The sequence below is a fragment of the Camelina sativa genome, chromosome 3 (assembly GCF_030686135.1).
Source record: "Camelina sativa cultivar CO46 ecotype springtype chromosome 3, ASM3068613v1".
Classification (NCBI taxonomy): Eukaryota; Viridiplantae; Streptophyta; class Magnoliopsida; order Brassicales; family Brassicaceae; genus Camelina; species Camelina sativa.
In genome coordinates, this window is record NC_141882.1 from 1,138,827 (window position 1) to 1,156,656 (window position 17,830).

Genomic DNA, 17,830 nt, shown 5'->3' on the forward strand with positions numbered 1-17,830 from the left:
GAGACAAATTTATCCTGAATTTTAAATTCAGATATTTTATATCAATCAAACAACATTTTTTATTTTGAAAATTGATCCTAAATAATCCTGAATTAACATATTGGAGAAGTGGTATAAAAATGCAATTTTTTTTGTTACAAGGAGACTTTTATTTATCAATCATGGTTTACCCAAGTTGATATGAATAAAGTAGGGACATTTTATGACAAAATGTCAAATATATGAGAGGACAAAAAAATGATTTTGAAGTTTGACTTTATTAGGCTTTTGATGTTTTGTTTGGTTTCTCCACCAAATTTTGTAGGCATATATGCCAAACTTTTATCTTAGTTACTGACCAAAAAAAATAGATCGCTGGACTGATCAATGCTTTCGTCACATTATCTTATCGAAATTACTAATGAAAACCAAAAGGAAACAACAAATCGAGGAAATATAGATATTTCGAATTTGAATAGGAATCATGGAAATGTGGTGGTAAGAGGCATCTTATCCTTCACGTTAGGTTTTCAAAAAAAAAGTGATCCCTTTTGTTTCGTTATTATTAATGGATAAGATCAAATATCCAATTTACGACCTCCAATCCAAAGCACACGTAAGAAACCTTATCTTATACTATTAAGATTTATATAATGTACAAAAAGGTCATAAAACAGACCGAATTTTCAAAAGAATGGTCATGATTAACAAGTTTAATGTCGACAAAGGACAATAAAATAAATTATTTTGGGCTGAATATCTTTATTACAATAGAAGAAAAAGTGTACATTAATTTATATCATTTTCATATAAAAACAACCATTAACCACCACTCACTTAGTATAGTATTATTAAATAGAACCGACAAATAATTCATAATTTCATTATATACATATGAGAGAGAGACAAAAGAGTTGATTTTTCCAAGTACAAAAGTCAATGATTCTGCTTCCACTTCATAATTTCCACACCATCATCATCATCATTGTTACCAAACGTAATTCCATACATGGCACATGTGTTATGTTCATGATCATTCATTTTCTACTTTTTTAAAGCTTCATTGGTTAATCAATTTCATTTCGTTCATAAATTTCAATTAATGTACAACACATAAAAATCAAACTAGAAAAAAAAAGAAAAAAAAAATATAAGAAAAATACTATTGGAACAAAAGATTGTAGGCAGGGAGATCTTGAATCCGATGAATATCATCCAAAGAAAGCTCTCTCTCTAGCTGATTCCGAGTCGCCTGTAATACTTCCTGATAAAAATATACACACACACACAGATATAATTATACACTATTCTCAAAAAAGCATTCGAAACAGGCGAATGAAGATAGATAGATTGATTGAGAAGGTGTACATTGAATTCCATGTAAGAAGCGTGCATTGCAAGCCATTGAGCATCCATCATCGCGAAAGCTATACAGTATAGTACATCGAATGCTTTCTCGTCTTCTGTTAATTATTGGAATATGATTCTTGATTATTTTGCGATCGTCATACACTATACTAGTTTTTTAGTAATCATTTTTTTATATTTGATTCAATTTAGAAGAACATATAATTATTTACCTTCTAAGAGTTTGAGAAAATTCATCCCTGGAAGACATTTCGGCTTTGCTGCACAAAAACAAAACACAAATTTAAAGCTTTTAAACTCGAAATCGAAATTTGTATCAATACAAAAACATCGATCCTCTTATATTTGTATTTCATCCATTCCGTAATAGGGAATATGACCTGGATAAAATGGTAACAGATTAAGAAACGTACAGTTATTTTGTAAATCGAGCATTTGGATCAACATGAAGGAGATGTTGATTCCGGCCACTGCAAAAGGGTACTCCCACTTTGCCCGGTCGCCTCTTTGTTTGAACAATAGCCTCCGGAAACAAGCCTACACATTTTTTATTTTTTTTGTATAAACACATTTTGTGGAGCAAAGAAGTTCTCAAAACATGATTATACAAAAACTATATATATGAACATGTTTCATAACTATATAACAACTGTATATATATATGAACATGTTGCATGAATATCTTACCGGGTAAGTTCTTGCAGAAAATAGCAAATTCTCTAGAGCGATAAATCCGCAACCCCTACAAACAAAATGTTAACAAAACAGGGAGTCAAGTCAACGCTAAGTTTTTTTCCCTTGAGATGTTTATACAAATGCATCCCATTTCTTTTTTTAGTATAGATCTAATCTTACCTGAAATCGGTAGATGGATTGGGACCTTGCCATCCCATTTCTTTCCATTGTTCTGTTACTAAACCCGTGAGACTAACATTAGGGTACGCGACATTCCACAATGATTTTAGTGATTCCTGCCATTGACCGCACAAAATATTTTTCAGAATAGCCAGAACAATACAAATGCATGTTGTTCACTAACTGATAAACATCTTAAAAATAAAGGAATTCATCTACCTTATGATCAAATCGTGTCTCGTCGAAAGGTACAACCATACGGTCTTGCAGCTTTTGAAGTCTTTCCTCCTATGTATGATTGATTACAAATCCAAAAATGTTATACACTATTCCAAATGTCTTATATTTATGATACTTGTGCTAACCTGAAGAGGAGACAAAGTGTAATCGACTGATGACTTGTCTTGACGTCTATTGGAGCGTGTGAAGAGCCCTCCTATCCATGATCTAGTTCCAACCGTACCCGTAGCTACAACCACCGGTTCACTAATAAAGCATGTATATACATATGAGATGATAGATCTAAAAATTATGTATACCTAATAAATTAATCACATGCATATTTTTACATATGAATGTGTTATCAATATACCCTGTGATATCTAGCAATATATACTCACTAAAACAAATAATTAGCCAATTGAGCTATTACGTGAGCGGAACTACTTGACCACTGCCATCTCGGCTCTTTGTTGCCTTTTTCTCGCCTTTCCCACGCTTCATCGTCCTCTACCTGCACACGTACGTTAAAAACATATGATTTTCAACTCAGAAAAATTTGAGTGACCTTAATTACTTACAAGTTACGACTAAAAATGGCACTCATTTACTATACATTGATGATTAAAGAAACGGGTGGAATACACAAGAACAATGTAAATGCAAGATTGAAGTTGATTACTCTCAATTTGATGATATAATTATAATTTGATATGAGTTCGGAGAAGAAGAACATAATGAAGAGATGATTACTTGGTGATGAGACGAACAAGAAGGAAAGAACTGCCTACGCTTCCTGAACTTCATGAGAGGGACACAAATGTTCAAACAAAAGTAAATTAACCAATAATATCTTTTAAACTAAGAGAAGGAAGATTATGGAAAAAAAGCAAAACCGCATATAATTGCATGTAAAGAAGAAAACTTAGGTATTACCCTACATTGTCATCAAAAGAGAGATTAGGCTGGGGAAAAAAACAAAAGTTACTATGATTGCAAAGTATCTTTGGGGTTAAACCTAAATGATGCAAGTTGAATGGTAAAAAAAGCTTAGAATTCTCTGTAGATAAAATTGGACAAAAAGAAAGAGAACGAAGATTATACAGAGCGATAAGTTGATCACAGATAAGTTTTAGTGTTTAATTTGGTTGCGTACAGGTCAGAGCTTATTGTTTTCAAAATAGAAATTGTTTTCTTAATTATGTTAACACGTTTAGCTAAGCTAGACAGAGTTATGGGTTGTCATATACTATAATTTTTTTTGCCTCCATAAAAAAATGATAAGAAGACGATTGCATCAAAAAGGGGGTAAAAGAGATTATTATTAACCGATGTTCTCTATTCTTAAAATATTCAACAATTCATCATCATTTCCATTTTCACTTAGTCAAAAATTTGGTATAATTTGATACAAAAAGGTGTTTCTAGATTTAGCATAATAGCGCAATTAAAGGAGTTTTCTTTTTCATTACTTTTTTATGTAAAGTTTGTAACTTTACAATGCAATTAATTACCTTCAAACAATGATATAAATCAAATCAAATTTTACTAGCAAATCGGTATGATTGGTTAGAAAGATGAGGGGGAAAGAAAGTTACCTGTTATATAGACATAGGAAAGGGACAATGGAGGAGGAGGAGATGGTCTAGAAACCGTGACGGAGACGGAAGAGGAAGAGGAAACAGAAAGAAAATAGAAGATAAAGAAAAATAAAGTATAGGCAAAAATGGAAATTTTCATTGGAATTTTGCAAACTGTTAGAAATTACAGAAGATGAAGAAAGCTGTGATCCAAAAGTGTTTTTTTTTTTTTTTTTTTTCTCGTTTTTTTTGTTTGTTTTGGTTCTCTTTCTCCAATTTCTTCATTGACCGTTGAGTTGCCGCCTTCTTCTCTCTTCCACCAAGTTATACTTGACACATTTGGACGGTCCAGATTCATTACAGCTCCACATATCAACGGTCAGATCAGTTAAGATTTAACAAACAATAAAACAAAACCCCATCTCAAGGCCCAATAAACGAGAGATAGAAGAAGAAGAATCTGAAACTAGTGATCTGATTGGTTGAGGGCAAGAGCTTTAGCCTGCAAATACACGTGTCACTAACCCAACACTACCTTATCTTTTGTCGCTCGTCAAATCGGCGAAACTCGAATACACACTCTGTGACACCCTTACTCTAGCACCTTCAGTTCCGTACAACAATGGCTCTTCAAGCTGCTTGTTCTCTTCTTCCTTCAACCATTTCAATCCAAAAAGAGGTATGGTTCTCACAATTACTAATTCATCTGTCTTTATATAATACTTCGAGAAAAATGGAGAATTTAGCTCAGTATGCCAATGGTGACTCTGCAGGGCAAATTCAATGCTTCTCTAAAGGAGACGACTTTAACTGGTTCTTCATTTTCCAACCATCTTAGAGCCGAAAAAATCTCCACCCTGTTAACCATCAAGGTAAAATCAATCACCTAATCAATGTTCAATTCTCACAAAAACTTGGAAAGATATAGAAATTGTCCTGAGGATTTTTTACTCTGTTTCGTTGCAGGAACAGAGGAGACAAAAGCCGCGATTTTCCACCGGTATTCGAGCACAGACAGTTACAGCAACGCCGCCGGCGAGCGAGGCATCTCCGGAGCAAAAGAAGACTGAGAGAAAAGGCACTGCAGTGATAACCGGAGCTTCTTCTGGTTTAGGTTTAGCCACGGCAAAGGCTTTAGCAGACACAGGGAAATGGCATGTGATCATGGCTTGCAGGAACTTTCTCAAGGCTGAGAAAGCAGCGAAGTCTGTAGGAATGCCTAAGGAAGATTACACAGTGATGCATCTTGATCTTGCTTCGCTCGAAAGCGTGAAGCAGTTCGTTGATAATTTCAGGAGAACAGAACAGCCCCTCGATGTTCTTGTCTGCAATGCCGCGGTTTACCAACCGACTGCTAAAGAACCTTCTTTTACAGCTGAAGGGTTCGAGCTTAGCGTTGGAACCAACCATCTTGGACACTTTCTTCTCTCAAGATTGCTTCTAGATGACCTGAAAAAATCGGATTATCCATCGAAACGTATGATCATCGTAGGATCTATAACAGGTAAACAACAGAGAATTTAGATGAGAGTCCATTCTCACCAAATGGTTTCTTGTTTTCAGACAATGAATGTTCTCCTTTTCTATGTTCTTGTAGGAAACACAAACACTTTGGCTGGGAATGTGCCACCAAAGGCAAACCTTGGCGACTTAAGAGGCTTAGCATCGGGATTGGATGGACAAAACAGTTCAATGATAGATGGAGGAGAGTATGATGGAGCCAAGGCTTACAAAGACAGCAAAGTCTGCAATATGCTGACAATGCAGGAGCTTCACAGGCGTTACCACGAGGAAACCGGAGTCACCTTTGCTTCTCTTTACCCTGGCTGCATCGCTACAACCGGGTTGTTCAGAGAACACATACCGCTATTTAGGCTTCTTTTTCCACCTTTTCAGAAGTATATCACCAAAGGTTATGTATCTGAAGAGGAAGCTGGGAAAAGACTAGCACAGGTCAGTGTTTTCATTGCAAACCCCTCTCTAATAAGTATTTTATAAACAGATTCTTGATTGGATACTGAGGTTGCGGGTTTGTGGTTAGGTTGTGAGCGACCCTAGTCTTGGAAAGTCAGGTGTGTACTGGAGCTGGAACAATAACTCGTCTTCGTTTGAGAATCAGCTTTCTAAAGAAGCAAGTGATGCAGAGAAGGCAAAAAAGCTGTGGGAGGTTAGCGAGAAGCTTGTTGGTTTGGCTTCTTGAATTGAAGATTAATTAATTGATATGCAAATTCAATTAGATTACAAATCCGTTTTGTGACATGTACCATAATTATTATTATATCAGACAATATATTTGAGTGAAGTTTTAGTATAGTAAATTGTTGAACTTGATTCTGAGACACTTACAATTATACTGAAGATTCGTAAATTGCTCCATAGTTTTAGGCTTTGATCATGCAATTTGAACTCGGTGGAAATTACCGTGTAGTAAAAGTGTAAAACCTTAACACAGTAGCCCTTCGACACAAACGCCGGAAGATAGTCCGCCGGAGGCTTAAGGGACATGAATCGTTGGTCTTCCCGGCAGGAATTGACAGACCTCTTAGAAGTTTTCCGATGATTGGAATAACAAAAACGTTTAAAATCACCGGCGAGAATGAAGTCGGTGGATTATGTCTGTCGTGGATATTTTGATTATTTTCTTAGGGCTTTTCCAATTTACATACAATCCGACGTCGTTTTTTAATTTTTGTCGTTTGTAAATGTTTACCATACGACGTCGTTTGTTTTAATTTCTGTCGTTTCTAATTATTTTTGATACGACGTCGTTGTTTACATTCAGCAAAAAAAAAAAAAAGCATTGCGGTGAGCGTGGATCGAACACGCGACCTTCAGATCTTCAGTCTGACGCTCTCCCAACTGAGCTATCCCCGCTTTTAATACTAAGTTCAATGTTTTGTTTTATTAACAATGAATTTACAGACGACAACTTCAACTCAGGGGTTTGGATTTCGTAAATTTATTATTGTGGTTTTGCATTTGTGATCTAGAGAAAAAGAACTGTTTTTCATCTCAGATTTTTTTCTTCCTTTAATTTCTTGTTTGTCAAATAGAATTACAAGTAAGAAGGTAATGGTCTCAAGATGGATATTCAATTTTGTATCATAATATATAAAAAAAACCGATAGACATGTTGATGTAGAGAGACTACTCAACGAGTGTGTACAAGGCGTATCATTGACGACCCACGAGCTGGAAAAAGAAAAAACATTTATAACTCCAATGAATATTTTCTAGGCTTAAACAGAGTCACAAAATCTAGGTACATTCTATACGCATCTCTATCAGCGGAGTAATAGCTTTTCACTAGACAGTCTACTTGGAACCCAAGTTTTTAGTACAGATTCACCGCAGCACTTCTCGTGGGGTCGACATGAAGTGAAACCCGTTGCACCTTTCTGCTTCTGCACTTGTCGATAGCAGCTCTCAACAATGCTTCTCCATGACCTTGTCTCCTGCAATTCTCCTTCACTACATGATCCAAAACAACATAAGAAAGTAGTGTACACTTGAGATACATTCTTCCTGATGATTAAGCTCTTAACTTGTCTGATAAGAAACATTCCATAGGTGTTCTTCACTTATTTTCTATTTTCATTCATCTTTAAGCCATGCAAAAACAAAGCTACACTTAATCCTAAACTCTTATAAGAGTTTATATTGAAAGCTATCGAATTTACTAGAATCATTGGTTCCTTAATTACATTCCTTCTTCCCTAGTTTCTACCCAAAGATTGTGCTAAGAAGGTGTTTTCTCATTGCGTAATTTAATGGAACACTTGGTGGACATTTGTTTATCTATATACCTGCGAGCTAGGTGATGGAAGCGGAAAGCGAAGACGGCCAAGAATACATAGCATAACCTATTGTTGCTCCGTCGACGTCCACGTATAGCAAACCGGCGTTTCTCTTGCGAAGCTCTCCGTCGAAAGTTTGAGCGAGAGATTCGTGTTTAGGGAACGTTTTCTTCTCAAGCTTCACGATATCTTCCACAACTTTGGCCCAATTGGTAGACCCTCTAATCAGCTCCATCACTACCCCTTTCTCCATTGTACAAAGATTCGAAATTTCCCGAGTCTCTCGTTATTTTCGCAAGCGAAGAAAGGTATCGCCTTTGATGATGGTGAGTAGTGACGGCGGCGACTTTTAGAAACTAATAGAAATTGTGAATTGACCCAAAAGTTTTACTTTTATTACAATTTAGTCCACAGAAAACATGATTGGAGCAAAATCAGCAACATAAGACCACAATAAACTAAAAATATAAAAGATCTGATCGATCATTGTGAATGAACAAGAAAAATTGTAGAGAGAAGTGATACACAGAGTTTTAAACCCTATTTTCCTACTGCAAGTGCACAGCAAAGAAGTAGTACTTAGGGGTCGAATCCCACGAAGACCAAGTTTTACTCTATGGTTCTATTGGTTCAATTTCAAGCTAAGACAATTCAAAGTTGGTTTTTGGTAACAATTAAGCGAGTAAAACGGTATAAAAAGGCAATAAACAAAACACTAGATCATGGGTAATTCTTGGGAATTTCAGAGATAGCAACCAAACAACTATTCAGGGCATAGATTAAGTACCAGTCTAGAACTCAAACATAAATATAAACTGATCCACTGTCGTGGCATCAATAACTCTATCTGATCGATTCTGTGCGGAAACGCGGAGCACGTGCTCAGACATCCGGAGCACATGCTCGGCGGTCCATAAACCCTAAACTGTCGTTTGAGCCCAGAATCGCAGACAAGCATTAAAGAACAGGAATGATAAGTTCACAAATCACCTACACATCAACTTTCGCAGGTCTAGGATAATTTGCCCACTAATGTCTTTTCTAGCAACCTATTACACTTTTGATGAATAGATAAACCTAAAATCATAGATTGGGTGATCAAATCAACCTAAGCATTAAGACTAACAATAGTGAAGACAATCGATTATATAAAGCCCTATTTGTGTTCTGTTGCTAACCCATGAAACCCCCTTGAAACCCCCTAATCTAGCAAAGAAAACTACTCAGACATAGAGAAATGAATCATAGCAAAAGATGAGAAATTCAATGACATAAAAATAAAAAGGGTTCAGAGAGCACAAGGTGGCCGCTCTTCCTCTCCCTCACAAAAAGTCGCTCAAAAACCAAAAAGAAAAGTATATTCTATCCCCTAAAAACCCTAGGTTAAATAGCATACAAGTGGAGAAAAATAAGGAAAGAATCCAAATTCAAATCTTCCTATTAAAAATCGATATCCTCTCTCTTTCTCTCACGAAGGATCGCCCAAAATAAGGGGAATTAGGCAGGGAATCGGCGCCTAGATGCTTGCCACGTGTCGTCATGAATCCGTAGTGTTGGGAGCATGTGCTCAGAAATCGGGAGCATGTGCTCCTGGGTCTAAAATCAGCTTTTCTGCTCCAATTCAACTCCTTTCTGCTCCGATTGCTCCTGCTGTTCCAATTCTTGCTTTTAGCTTCCTAGCCTCTTATTATAACCTGAAAAGGACTCAAACAACTACAAAACTATCAAATAAACAGGGTCAAAGTGAGTCAAAACCGTAACATATCAAGAAGCCATCAAGAAACAGATGTACAAATAGAGAAATGTTTCAGATTAAATTATACGATCTCGTCAAATCATAATGCGCTTTTGATTGTGTTATGGAAAAGTATCACCACACGGTCCACACGTCACTTGCAGTATGTGCTTTTGGAGTTAAAGATATGGAAGAAGGATCAGCACAAGAAAAACTCCAACCATAAATGCAACCAACATAGACAAAAAAGCAAGTTGTAGAAGTGCCATGGCTCGTATCATTGCTTTTTGTATCAGAGGATTATCACCCATATGCTGTGGCCATATGAGATTCATTGTAGCTATGACAGACGAGATCATTGGAATGCTATTGCACAACAAGAAGACAATGAATATTGCTTTCTTGACCAAGCCTGTGATGCCTAAATCTGGAGCAGAATTAATGTAAATCTTTGTACATGTGAACCCCATAACAAATGTCACAACTGCTACTATTGTTGTTAGCAACATAAGACCTATGATTCTAGCTTGTAGTTTAGATCTTCTTTGGCGCTGTGAAGCACTCAGTACAATTGGTTGTGAACCATTTGGTGAACCAGCAGACCCCGAGGCCATATCCAAGCTCAGTAAATTTCTGTAGGAAAATAATACGAGACATGATGATAGGAATTGACAAAGAACATGTTTTTGAAACCAGATGAGATGAGAGATTAGATTATAAACTCTCATTTTTTTCAATATAGTAATCCGAAATTAATAATTATAACTTAAAGTAGGATTACCTCAGACGCCTTGAAATCTAGTAGATGAAGGATGAGGAAGAAGAACAAGAAGAAGAAGATCAAGTTCAAGTTTTGAACTTTTGTTAAGAAAATTTAGGTAGCAACAAAACTGTTTGATCCGATCAAGTCATTGACTTAATCACAATAAGTAAGAAATGTGCGTACCAATCAACAGTAGTATTTTAGCTTGCTAAGAAAGCAATTAAATAATAGAATTAGGTCGTTGACTCCAACGCAAAGTCGCTGACTCGTTCACGGAGTTTCGTCTTCATCTTCTCCTTCTGTCTCACTTTGTTTTCTCTCGGTATGTTTCATCTACTTACTATAAACTCAATCGAACTCTGTTGACTGTTGGAGTAAGAGAGAACTCTGTTTTTTCGTCAACTCGACGTGAAGTGACTAGATTTTATTGGCAAATCTGAAGTTGTGTTTTTAAAAGAGCGAATTTGGGCTGCAGAACCGAAAGAAAGAACCCTAAAACTTCATGACTATTAGACGAAATCGTCATACACCCAATACTTTGAATTACGCTAACTAAGAACAAACTTCTGCTGAAGTGAGACGTTTTCACTACGCATGCTAGATAAACATAGAAGCGAAACTGGTATCAATATATATATATATACATGATCATCCTAACTCCTAAATGAAGAATATAATCAGTTTATGTTAAACAAGTTAGAATTTTATCCCTTGCGACCTGGTGTCTTCAAACCGTGTACATCGGTACGTATCACATAAAATGTCTTCGTAAACTCAATTTCTGAATATCGGAGACATTGTATTATATTATACATGTCTAGATGAACAGTGATGAGTGGAGAATAGATAAGTTCTTGAGATACAGAGAAAAGAGAGACTTTTTTAAACAGTGACAACTATCTTCATTACAAGAATTTGTCGATGCTGGTTGCTAATGTGGTTTTAGACACAGCACCGATGATAGTATCCTTCTTCTCACCCTTGACAAAGATCATGATGGTCGGGATGCTTCTAACACCATACTGGCTTGGGGTTGAAGGAGACTCATCAGTGTTTAGTTTGTAGAACTTCATCTTCCCTGCGTACTGTCCTGCCAGCTCGTTGACAATGGGATCAATCATTTTGCAGGGTCCACACCATGGTGCCCAAAAGTCCACAAACACAGGCTCATCAGCCTTGAGAACAAGAGACTCCCATGTTGAATCGTTGACCACTGGAACTACATAGATCATATAGCAAAAAAAACAACATTAAAGGTCACTATGAGTTTAGAATAATGAACAAAGAGAAAGCAAAAACAATGTTAAGATGATGCTCCAGCATAAGTTTAGGCATAGAGAGGACGAGTGAGATAAAAAAGCCAACATGAGAAAACTTGCAATCAAAGTGCTACTGCTACTAACATAGCTAAGCATGAAACAGAAGTCGATCTTTCATTACCCCAAAAACAAAACAAAAGTACAATCCACGATTCCACATTACTTGTAATCAGATCAGTGTGTGTGATAATCCAAATATAACAAACAACCATCTGAGTTTCACTTTTCTAACTTGTTCCAAGTTCAATACTTTTTCGAATTTCACAAAAGACCCACAAATGTTGAACACTAAACTCGGTCACAGAGACTAAGAGAGACGCATCAGAAACACGAATCCCATGAAAAAGATAAGAAATTCGTGGAGCAAAAGGAGATATAACAAGAGAAGAGAGAGAGGAGAGAACATACTCCCAGTAGCAGTTTCCTGAGCTTCACAGATAACACCACCACCACCTCGTCGTTGTAATCGGGAAACCCTAGAAATCTTGGAGACTGATGATGACAGAGAAAGGCGAGTCCTCAATCCTCCCGATTCAGGTAACACAGAGAACATCTGTCGTGTAGAGAAGGAACCCGTCGGCGATGAACCGATTCTCATCTCTGACCGGAGCGAAATCGGCGGCCGGGAACTACACGTGAAAGCAGCCATCGAGTGGTGTGGGAGAGAAAGAGATGATGATGATTCGATTCCTGAGATTCTCCTTAATCCCCCAAAATGTAATCCTCTAAATATTTGGGCTTTGAGACAAAAATAAAATAAAATAAATAATAATAAATTATGAAAAATGACAAAATGTGATTGTCAGATATAGAAGAAGAAGACGACTGATTTTTAATTAAATTAAATAATTAATAATGATCTCTCAAAACACGGTTTAGAGCTAATAATACTCTATCTAATATCAATATCCTCAGGTTAATACGATTATTGTTCTTGGCACAAAAATAATACAAGTTCTAAGCCCATTGGGCCTTTAGAGAAGAAGAATGTTTTGGTCCACGAAAAAAAGTTCATCAAGCTTACACTATCTCTCATAAATCATTGGTTAGTGCTTTCAGATTGATCTGTTGACTGGTTCTCCCGCTACCTCCCGCAAACGCTGCGTTTGCGGGTGGTAGCGATTGCTAGCGATTGGAACCAATCACACAAACCGCTCTCAATCGCTCCTAATCGCTCTCAACCGCTTCAAACCACTGAATTCCAAAAGCTGCTTCCCGCAAGCGTTTGCAGTTGCGGGCGATTGCGGTTGGATTTTTTTTTTTTTTTTTTTTTTTGTAAAAAAAAATTAAAAGAAATCAAGGATAATGAAATTTTTTTTTTGTTATATCTTCTATCTAACCATTTTACTCATTAAGAATGGGAAAAAATGAAGTACGGATACGATTGCAGAAATTATAAAATAAACAATTAAAAGAAAATAATATTCCAATTAACAATAACCCGGAAAACTTGATGTCAATTTAATGACAAATCGCACATAAGTTCAAAAAAATCTAAATAAATATAATATTTCATCAGAAATTTAAGAAAATAAGATTATTTGTGAAAAATATTAAAACAAATCACCAGTGACTCTTCTCAACTCTCACTTGACCATTCCTACCGATGCAACTACTGACCCACGATCTAAGAGAAAAGAGAAAAGATCTACAATCTAAAGCATATGTTTTGTCATTTATCAAATTACTTGATTAAATTTTTGGTGAAAAGCCAAATGCATAAAGGAATAAGTATTTCAATATGAAATTTATTTGTTTTTTGAATAATTTTTTAGTATTTTTTTTAATAAGTTTTAATTATAAATCAAGTTTAATAAAAAATTTGGTGTTTTTAAACATTTATATATTATATATCATATTTATTATGTTCCAACTGCTATTGCACCCGTTGGTCAACCAGTCGTAAACCTCCCGCAAACGCACCAATTTTAAACCGCTAAACCAGTCGTTCAAAACGCTTAATAACGCTTGAAACCGCAATCGCCCGCTTCCACAATCTCCTGTAACCGCAACCGCAACCGCAGCGTTTGAACCAGTCAGGCCCTGAGAAGCAAGAGAGAAAGAATCTCTTTATGAGAGAATCTATGAACCCAAACGAAGAAACTCTAGCATCAGCCGCATATTTGATCTTCTCTAAAGTCAGTTCCACATTCTTGACCCGTTCCTCGAGTTGGACAGCTACTTTTTTCCTATCCAAGAAAAGTTCCTCGAGCTTTGACTCCAAGAAGTCTAGCTTGAAGCCTGCCTTCGTCAGCTCGGTCAATTGGGATTGAGCATTGGTTAGTTCAGCCAGAGACAAGCTTTGTGGAGACTTGCTCATCAGTGTCTCGATGAGGGAGACCAAGAGAGTGTAGTATACTGCCCTCAGCTCCCGGTACTTTGGAGCGAAATCTACATTAAAGCCTAGGTGGTTCCTTAAAAGCCGGGTCACTGAATGAGCCTGCCAAAAAATTGGATTAGGTTTAACCAGATTCAGAAAAAAAGAGCTAGTAGGAGGCTCCAAAAACTTACTTGAGAAGCAAGGATCTGGACACCTTCGAATTCTAATAGATCATTTTCAGTTGATTGTCCTTGATGAACAACTTCGTCTACTTCAACGAAGACCTGAACGGTTAGTATGTTGTTCTCGGGGTCTTGAAGCTCGGTAAGAGACAACAGACCCTTGACACCCCATGCCCATGGTGTGGCCTCAGCGCAGAATAAACGGGATCTGCCGTCGTCTGTTCATAATATGTATATATATATATTAAGCTTGTGACTTTTTCTTCTTCATCAATCAATGAGATCAGATACATCATACATATATAAAAGTAAAAAAAAGTTCATTACAATATGATCTGTATAGCTCTTTGCCAGAGTGATTCAAAATAACGAAGAAAAATCTAGCTCTCCTTTTCCATCCAAGTCTCAGTGATTCAGGATTTAAGTACGCTCAGATGCAGAGTCAAATCCAAATCATAACCAGGGTATCGCTTGGTATCAACAATAACACACCTAAAGACATGCAAAACCTCTCTTTTCTTTGGTTAGTTCTGAAATCTTTTAGACAACACGGGTAAGAAAGAAAGAGACGCTGGAGATAAAAAGAGTCTTGACCATTTACCATTCGCAGCCGCCGCATGAGAAGGGCTCCGACATCATCCTCTCTTTCCTGTCCGAGAAGTTGTCTATCTTCCAAGTGAAACTCATCTTTAATTCCGTCCCCATCTGCCTCGGTTTAGGACTTCACGTAATTGGATCCCTTCCTCTTTCTCGTTAATACAACAGGAGGCGTAAAAGACAAACAAAACTTTACAGCTCCTCCGATCCTCCTAGGTCAAACACAATCTTACAAATTAATAATAGACATTTTTACTAGAATAACATCCAAAAACCTTCCAAATTACGAGATTGCTAGGGTAAAATTACTACACAATTTTTTTGAATAAATAATACATATTTTTAAAACGAATAATTTTAAATATATAAATACAAATAATTTTAAAAATTGCGACACCGTTGTCTCTCTAATTTTGTAACACTTCTACAAAGAAAAAAAGAAAAAGAAGCCCATTATTACCTAATAGTACTGGGCCTCATTAGTCTCATAAAAGCCCATTATTATTTAGTTACCCGTAAAATTAAAATTATTATTCCTCGATAGAACCCAACGATGCGTTATATCGCCGGAGCATCCGTCGTACTCGAAACGTCTCCGTCTCTACTGTTTCACTGCCGTATCCGCCGCCGTAAGCTCGGAGCTGCTGGCCGGAGATTGGTTATGACTTCCGTGAATTCGCGTTCTCAGCCGAGGGAATCCGACGACGGAATCATCTCGGTAGAGGAGTGGCGGAGATGGGGTCCGGTGTCTCGATTCCCAGCCGCGGTCAAACAGATTGTGGATGATTTGAAAGTTCTGGAATGCAAATTGGATTCGCCGATAGAGTTTGGTGGAAATGGTGGCAAGCTACAGGTAATTTCCGATGACTATGAATATGATGATGGATGAAACCTCCTTGTTTGTTTCCTTTTGAATCGTTTATGATTAGGTTGTTTAGTGCTTACATTACTCATTTCTGATGATCTTGCTATAGTGACTTGAGCTGTGGTATCTTCTGAAGCTCTACAAGTATAATGATTATATCGTCTTGTTGTGGAATGCTACTGGTTTCTTCCTGGTTAATATGATTTGGGTTGATCTTTGAGCTCTTAAATGTTAGTGAGGTTATAATACTTCTACTTATGTGCAACTAACTACTTTTCTTTAGGGACCCTTTGGTGCATATGAAGATAAGAAACACAGGGCTACATATGAAGCATTAGATGACCCGGAGAAGAAGTTCCGGTTTTTTTCTGCTCGGCAAGTTGCTTGCCGGCTGCTTGGGAGCAGGGGTTATTTATGCCAGAAGGTACTTCCATTTACTGTTTCTTGAATTGCTTTATTTGCCATGAACTCATTACCTAAGAGACGAGGCATTTTCTGAATATATGCAGTGTTGGCTTGCTATGGAGGACTGCATGTGTTCTTATATCAAGCCGTGTGGTTTATGGAGACAGATACGTTTTTGGCTTTATATGCATCCTAGGGTTAGTATTGCACCAACAAGTCTCGGCTATTCCAATTGAATCTGTACCAGTCCCCAACTCCTATGGACTGATAGGCTGTTTAGCTGTTGGCAGGATTTTCTACGCCAGAACAACACGGGCAAGTTATTGTGGCAGATATTTGGCGTCCAATCCGCTACACTCTGCGTCTTTGGAATTGCTGAAGACGAAGAGATCATGTGGAATGAATTCAAGCGTGCAGGTGTTTCATTCATCTAGATCTAGTCTTAGTTGTTTAAACTTTAAAAGATGTCACTCAAAATCTCTAGTTGTTTTGCTATAAAGTCTTGTATTTTTGTTCTGATGGATGCTCAGGAAAAAGCCAAGTCCGTTGCCTCTATCCCAAACAGAACTCGGAAGTTACTTTCTCGGTAAAAGACACTTTTGGTAGTTCGGCTTCAGAGAATCCTGGATCATCATCCATGGTAAAGATTGCAATGTTTTGACTATAGGCTCTCTGTTCTTCTATCGTTGCTTATTTCAAGCAGAAAAATTCTTAGATTAGGTTGTGTAAGGATATAGACTGAAAGACTCTACACTTTGTATATTTCCCAGACAGATGAGGATAAAACTCTGCATTTCATTTTGCTTGATGGCACGTGGAACAATTCTGCTGCAATGCTCAAGCGTTTAAAGGTACAGGGCGGATCATTTCTCACATGGATTTCATCTTTTTTTCCTTTCTCTAAAGAACTTGCTTAACGAAAAGATATTTGCTGAAACTCATATGTAGGATCACGCAAAGTCAGTATGGGGAGATGAAGATCTTCCTTGTATATCTCTTGCAGCTGGTGCATCCGCAATGCACAAGCTCCGGTAAAAATAGTCTCAAACCTCTATATATACTCATGTTCCTGGTCCAATCTCTCTCTGCCAAAATAGTGCTCTTCTTCCTCATTTGATCTTTAAACGTACAGGCCACAACCATCATGGGACCGGACCTGCACGGCTGCAGCGGCAATTGGACTCCTAACCGAGCTTAGCCTTCTCCCACAGTTAAGCAGCTATGAGTTAGACAAACAAGCTGATGCGGTCGAGGAAGGTTTGGTCATATTACTGGACTCTCTAACAGGACGTCGCTTAAGAATGGGAAGATCCATAACTCGTAAAGGCAGAAACACCATCAGCATTTGCTAACAACAAAACTAGTCGGGACACATTTGTGGCTGAGATTTTAAAACATCATATACGAAGATCACGTCATTGGTCAAGTATGTTCTAATGGTTGAAGCAAACACAGAAGTTTTGTAACATTTTCTGAACCATTTTCTGTAATCGGGATCATTAGAAGTTGAAACAGCAATTACAGACAAAACCCAGAGAGGGTACACCTAAGTTAGGACAACGCCGCTGCTTCAAAACAGAAATTTTGGTATTTTTATTATGTCATCAAATGAAGAATTATCCTTTTGTAAAATCAAAATTGAGTTTTATAAGCTTGAAAAATGTCAATGGTGTTGTTTCACTAGGAAATTAATTTGTTCATGTTAGTTGATTCACATTTGATATTTTATTTTGCTTTATAAATCTCTTAAACACAAAAATAAATAAATCTTGCATGACCGGTGGAGACAGTTGAAACAAACCCATCCAACACTCCAATATCATATTCATTTTACTATGGTTTATAT

The 17,830-nt window shown here is 37.1% G+C and overlaps 5 protein-coding genes, 1 non-coding gene and 2 pseudogenes across 15 annotated transcripts; 2 read left to right on the forward strand and 6 right to left on the reverse strand.

Moving 5' to 3' along the window:
- Window positions 1-1,042: 1,042 nt before the first annotated feature.
- LOC104760977 (uncharacterized) lies at window positions 1,043-4,299 on the reverse strand. 6 transcript variants are annotated; one of them, XM_010484040.3, is made up of 11 exons: window positions 4,020-4,299; window positions 3,175-3,217; window positions 2,855-2,935; window positions 2,568-2,688; window positions 2,422-2,490; window positions 2,203-2,318; window positions 2,035-2,089; window positions 1,761-1,884; window positions 1,560-1,607; window positions 1,348-1,442; window positions 1,043-1,243 (listed from the first exon to the last, which is right to left on the reverse strand). In XM_010484040.3, the coding sequence occupies exons 3-11, from the start codon at window positions 2,923-2,925 to the stop codon at window positions 1,142-1,144; spliced, it is 801 nt and encodes a 266-aa protein (XP_010482342.2). In that variant the 5' UTR covers window positions 2,926-2,935; window positions 3,175-3,217; window positions 4,020-4,299; the 3' UTR covers window positions 1,043-1,141. The 6 variants fall into 6 exon arrangements, with proteins under 6 accessions (XP_010482342.2, XP_010482320.2, XP_087363903.1 ...); XM_010484018.3 differs by having other exon boundaries at window positions 3,175-3,222; XM_087507777.1 differs by having other exon boundaries at window positions 2,823-2,935; window positions 4,020-4,143.
- On the forward strand, window positions 4,055-6,319 carry LOC104761029 (protochlorophyllide oxidoreductase C). 2 transcript variants are annotated; one of them, XM_010484050.3, is made up of 5 exons: window positions 4,055-4,680; window positions 4,775-4,873; window positions 4,968-5,505; window positions 5,599-5,954; window positions 6,043-6,319. In XM_010484050.3, the coding sequence occupies exons 1-5, from the start codon at window positions 4,624-4,626 to the stop codon at window positions 6,199-6,201; spliced, it is 1,209 nt and encodes a 402-aa protein (XP_010482352.2). In that variant the 5' UTR covers window positions 4,055-4,623; the 3' UTR covers window positions 6,202-6,319. The 2 variants fall into 2 exon arrangements, with proteins under 2 accessions (XP_010482352.2, XP_087363901.1); XM_087507775.1 differs by having other exon boundaries at window positions 4,540-4,680; window positions 4,974-5,505.
- A 483-nt stretch (window positions 6,320-6,802) lies between these two features.
- Window positions 6,803-6,875, reverse strand: TRNAF-GAA (transfer RNA phenylalanine (anticodon GAA)). Its single transcript has one exon. It is a non-coding gene; the product is annotated as a tRNA-Phe (tRNA).
- Window positions 6,876-7,074: 199 nt separating this feature from the next.
- On the reverse strand, window positions 7,075-8,108 carry LOC104761039 (uncharacterized; annotated as a pseudogene). Its single transcript, XR_015586647.1, has 2 exons — window positions 7,808-8,108; window positions 7,075-7,472 (listed from the first exon to the last, which is right to left on the reverse strand). The product of XR_015586647.1 is annotated as an uncharacterized LOC104761039 (transcript).
- A 1,465-nt stretch (window positions 8,109-9,573) lies between these two features.
- Window positions 9,574-10,441, reverse strand: LOC104761050 (Ankyrin-repeat containing protein). The gene is made up of 2 exons (XM_010484069.2): window positions 10,315-10,441; window positions 9,574-10,166 (listed from the first exon to the last, which is right to left on the reverse strand). Exon 2 carries the CDS (start codon window positions 10,145-10,147, stop codon window positions 9,713-9,715), a length of 435 nt encoding a protein of 144 aa, XP_010482371.1. The 5' UTR covers window positions 10,148-10,166; window positions 10,315-10,441; the 3' UTR covers window positions 9,574-9,712.
- Window positions 10,442-11,047: 606 nt separating this feature from the next.
- Window positions 11,048-12,484, reverse strand: LOC104761059 (thioredoxin M1, chloroplastic). The gene is made up of 2 exons (XM_010484080.3): window positions 12,024-12,484; window positions 11,048-11,515 (listed from the first exon to the last, which is right to left on the reverse strand). Exons 1-2 carry the CDS (start codon window positions 12,262-12,264, stop codon window positions 11,202-11,204), a joined length of 555 nt encoding a protein of 184 aa, XP_010482382.1. The 5' UTR covers window positions 12,265-12,484; the 3' UTR covers window positions 11,048-11,201.
- An 878-nt stretch (window positions 12,485-13,362) lies between these two features.
- LOC109130193 (MATH domain and coiled-coil domain-containing protein At2g42460-like) lies at window positions 13,363-14,736 on the reverse strand (annotated as a pseudogene). Its single transcript, XR_015587507.1, has 4 exons — window positions 14,719-14,736; window positions 14,445-14,635; window positions 14,127-14,335; window positions 13,363-14,055 (listed from the first exon to the last, which is right to left on the reverse strand). The product of XR_015587507.1 is annotated as an MATH domain and coiled-coil domain-containing protein At2g42460-like (transcript).
- A 489-nt stretch (window positions 14,737-15,225) lies between these two features.
- Window positions 15,226-17,616, forward strand: LOC104761091 (uncharacterized). Of its 2 annotated transcripts, none has more exons than XM_087507779.1 (8): window positions 15,226-15,567; window positions 15,863-16,003; window positions 16,089-16,181; window positions 16,265-16,401; window positions 16,515-16,624; window positions 16,755-16,835; window positions 16,933-17,015; window positions 17,117-17,616. In XM_087507779.1, exons 2-8 carry the CDS (start codon window positions 15,918-15,920, stop codon window positions 17,334-17,336), a joined length of 810 nt encoding a protein of 269 aa, XP_087363905.1. In that variant the 5' UTR covers window positions 15,226-15,567; window positions 15,863-15,917; the 3' UTR covers window positions 17,337-17,616. The 2 variants fall into 2 exon arrangements, with proteins under 2 accessions (XP_087363905.1, XP_087363904.1); XM_087507778.1 differs by having other exon boundaries at window positions 16,275-16,401.
- The last annotated feature ends 214 nt before the right edge of the window (window positions 17,617-17,830 follow it).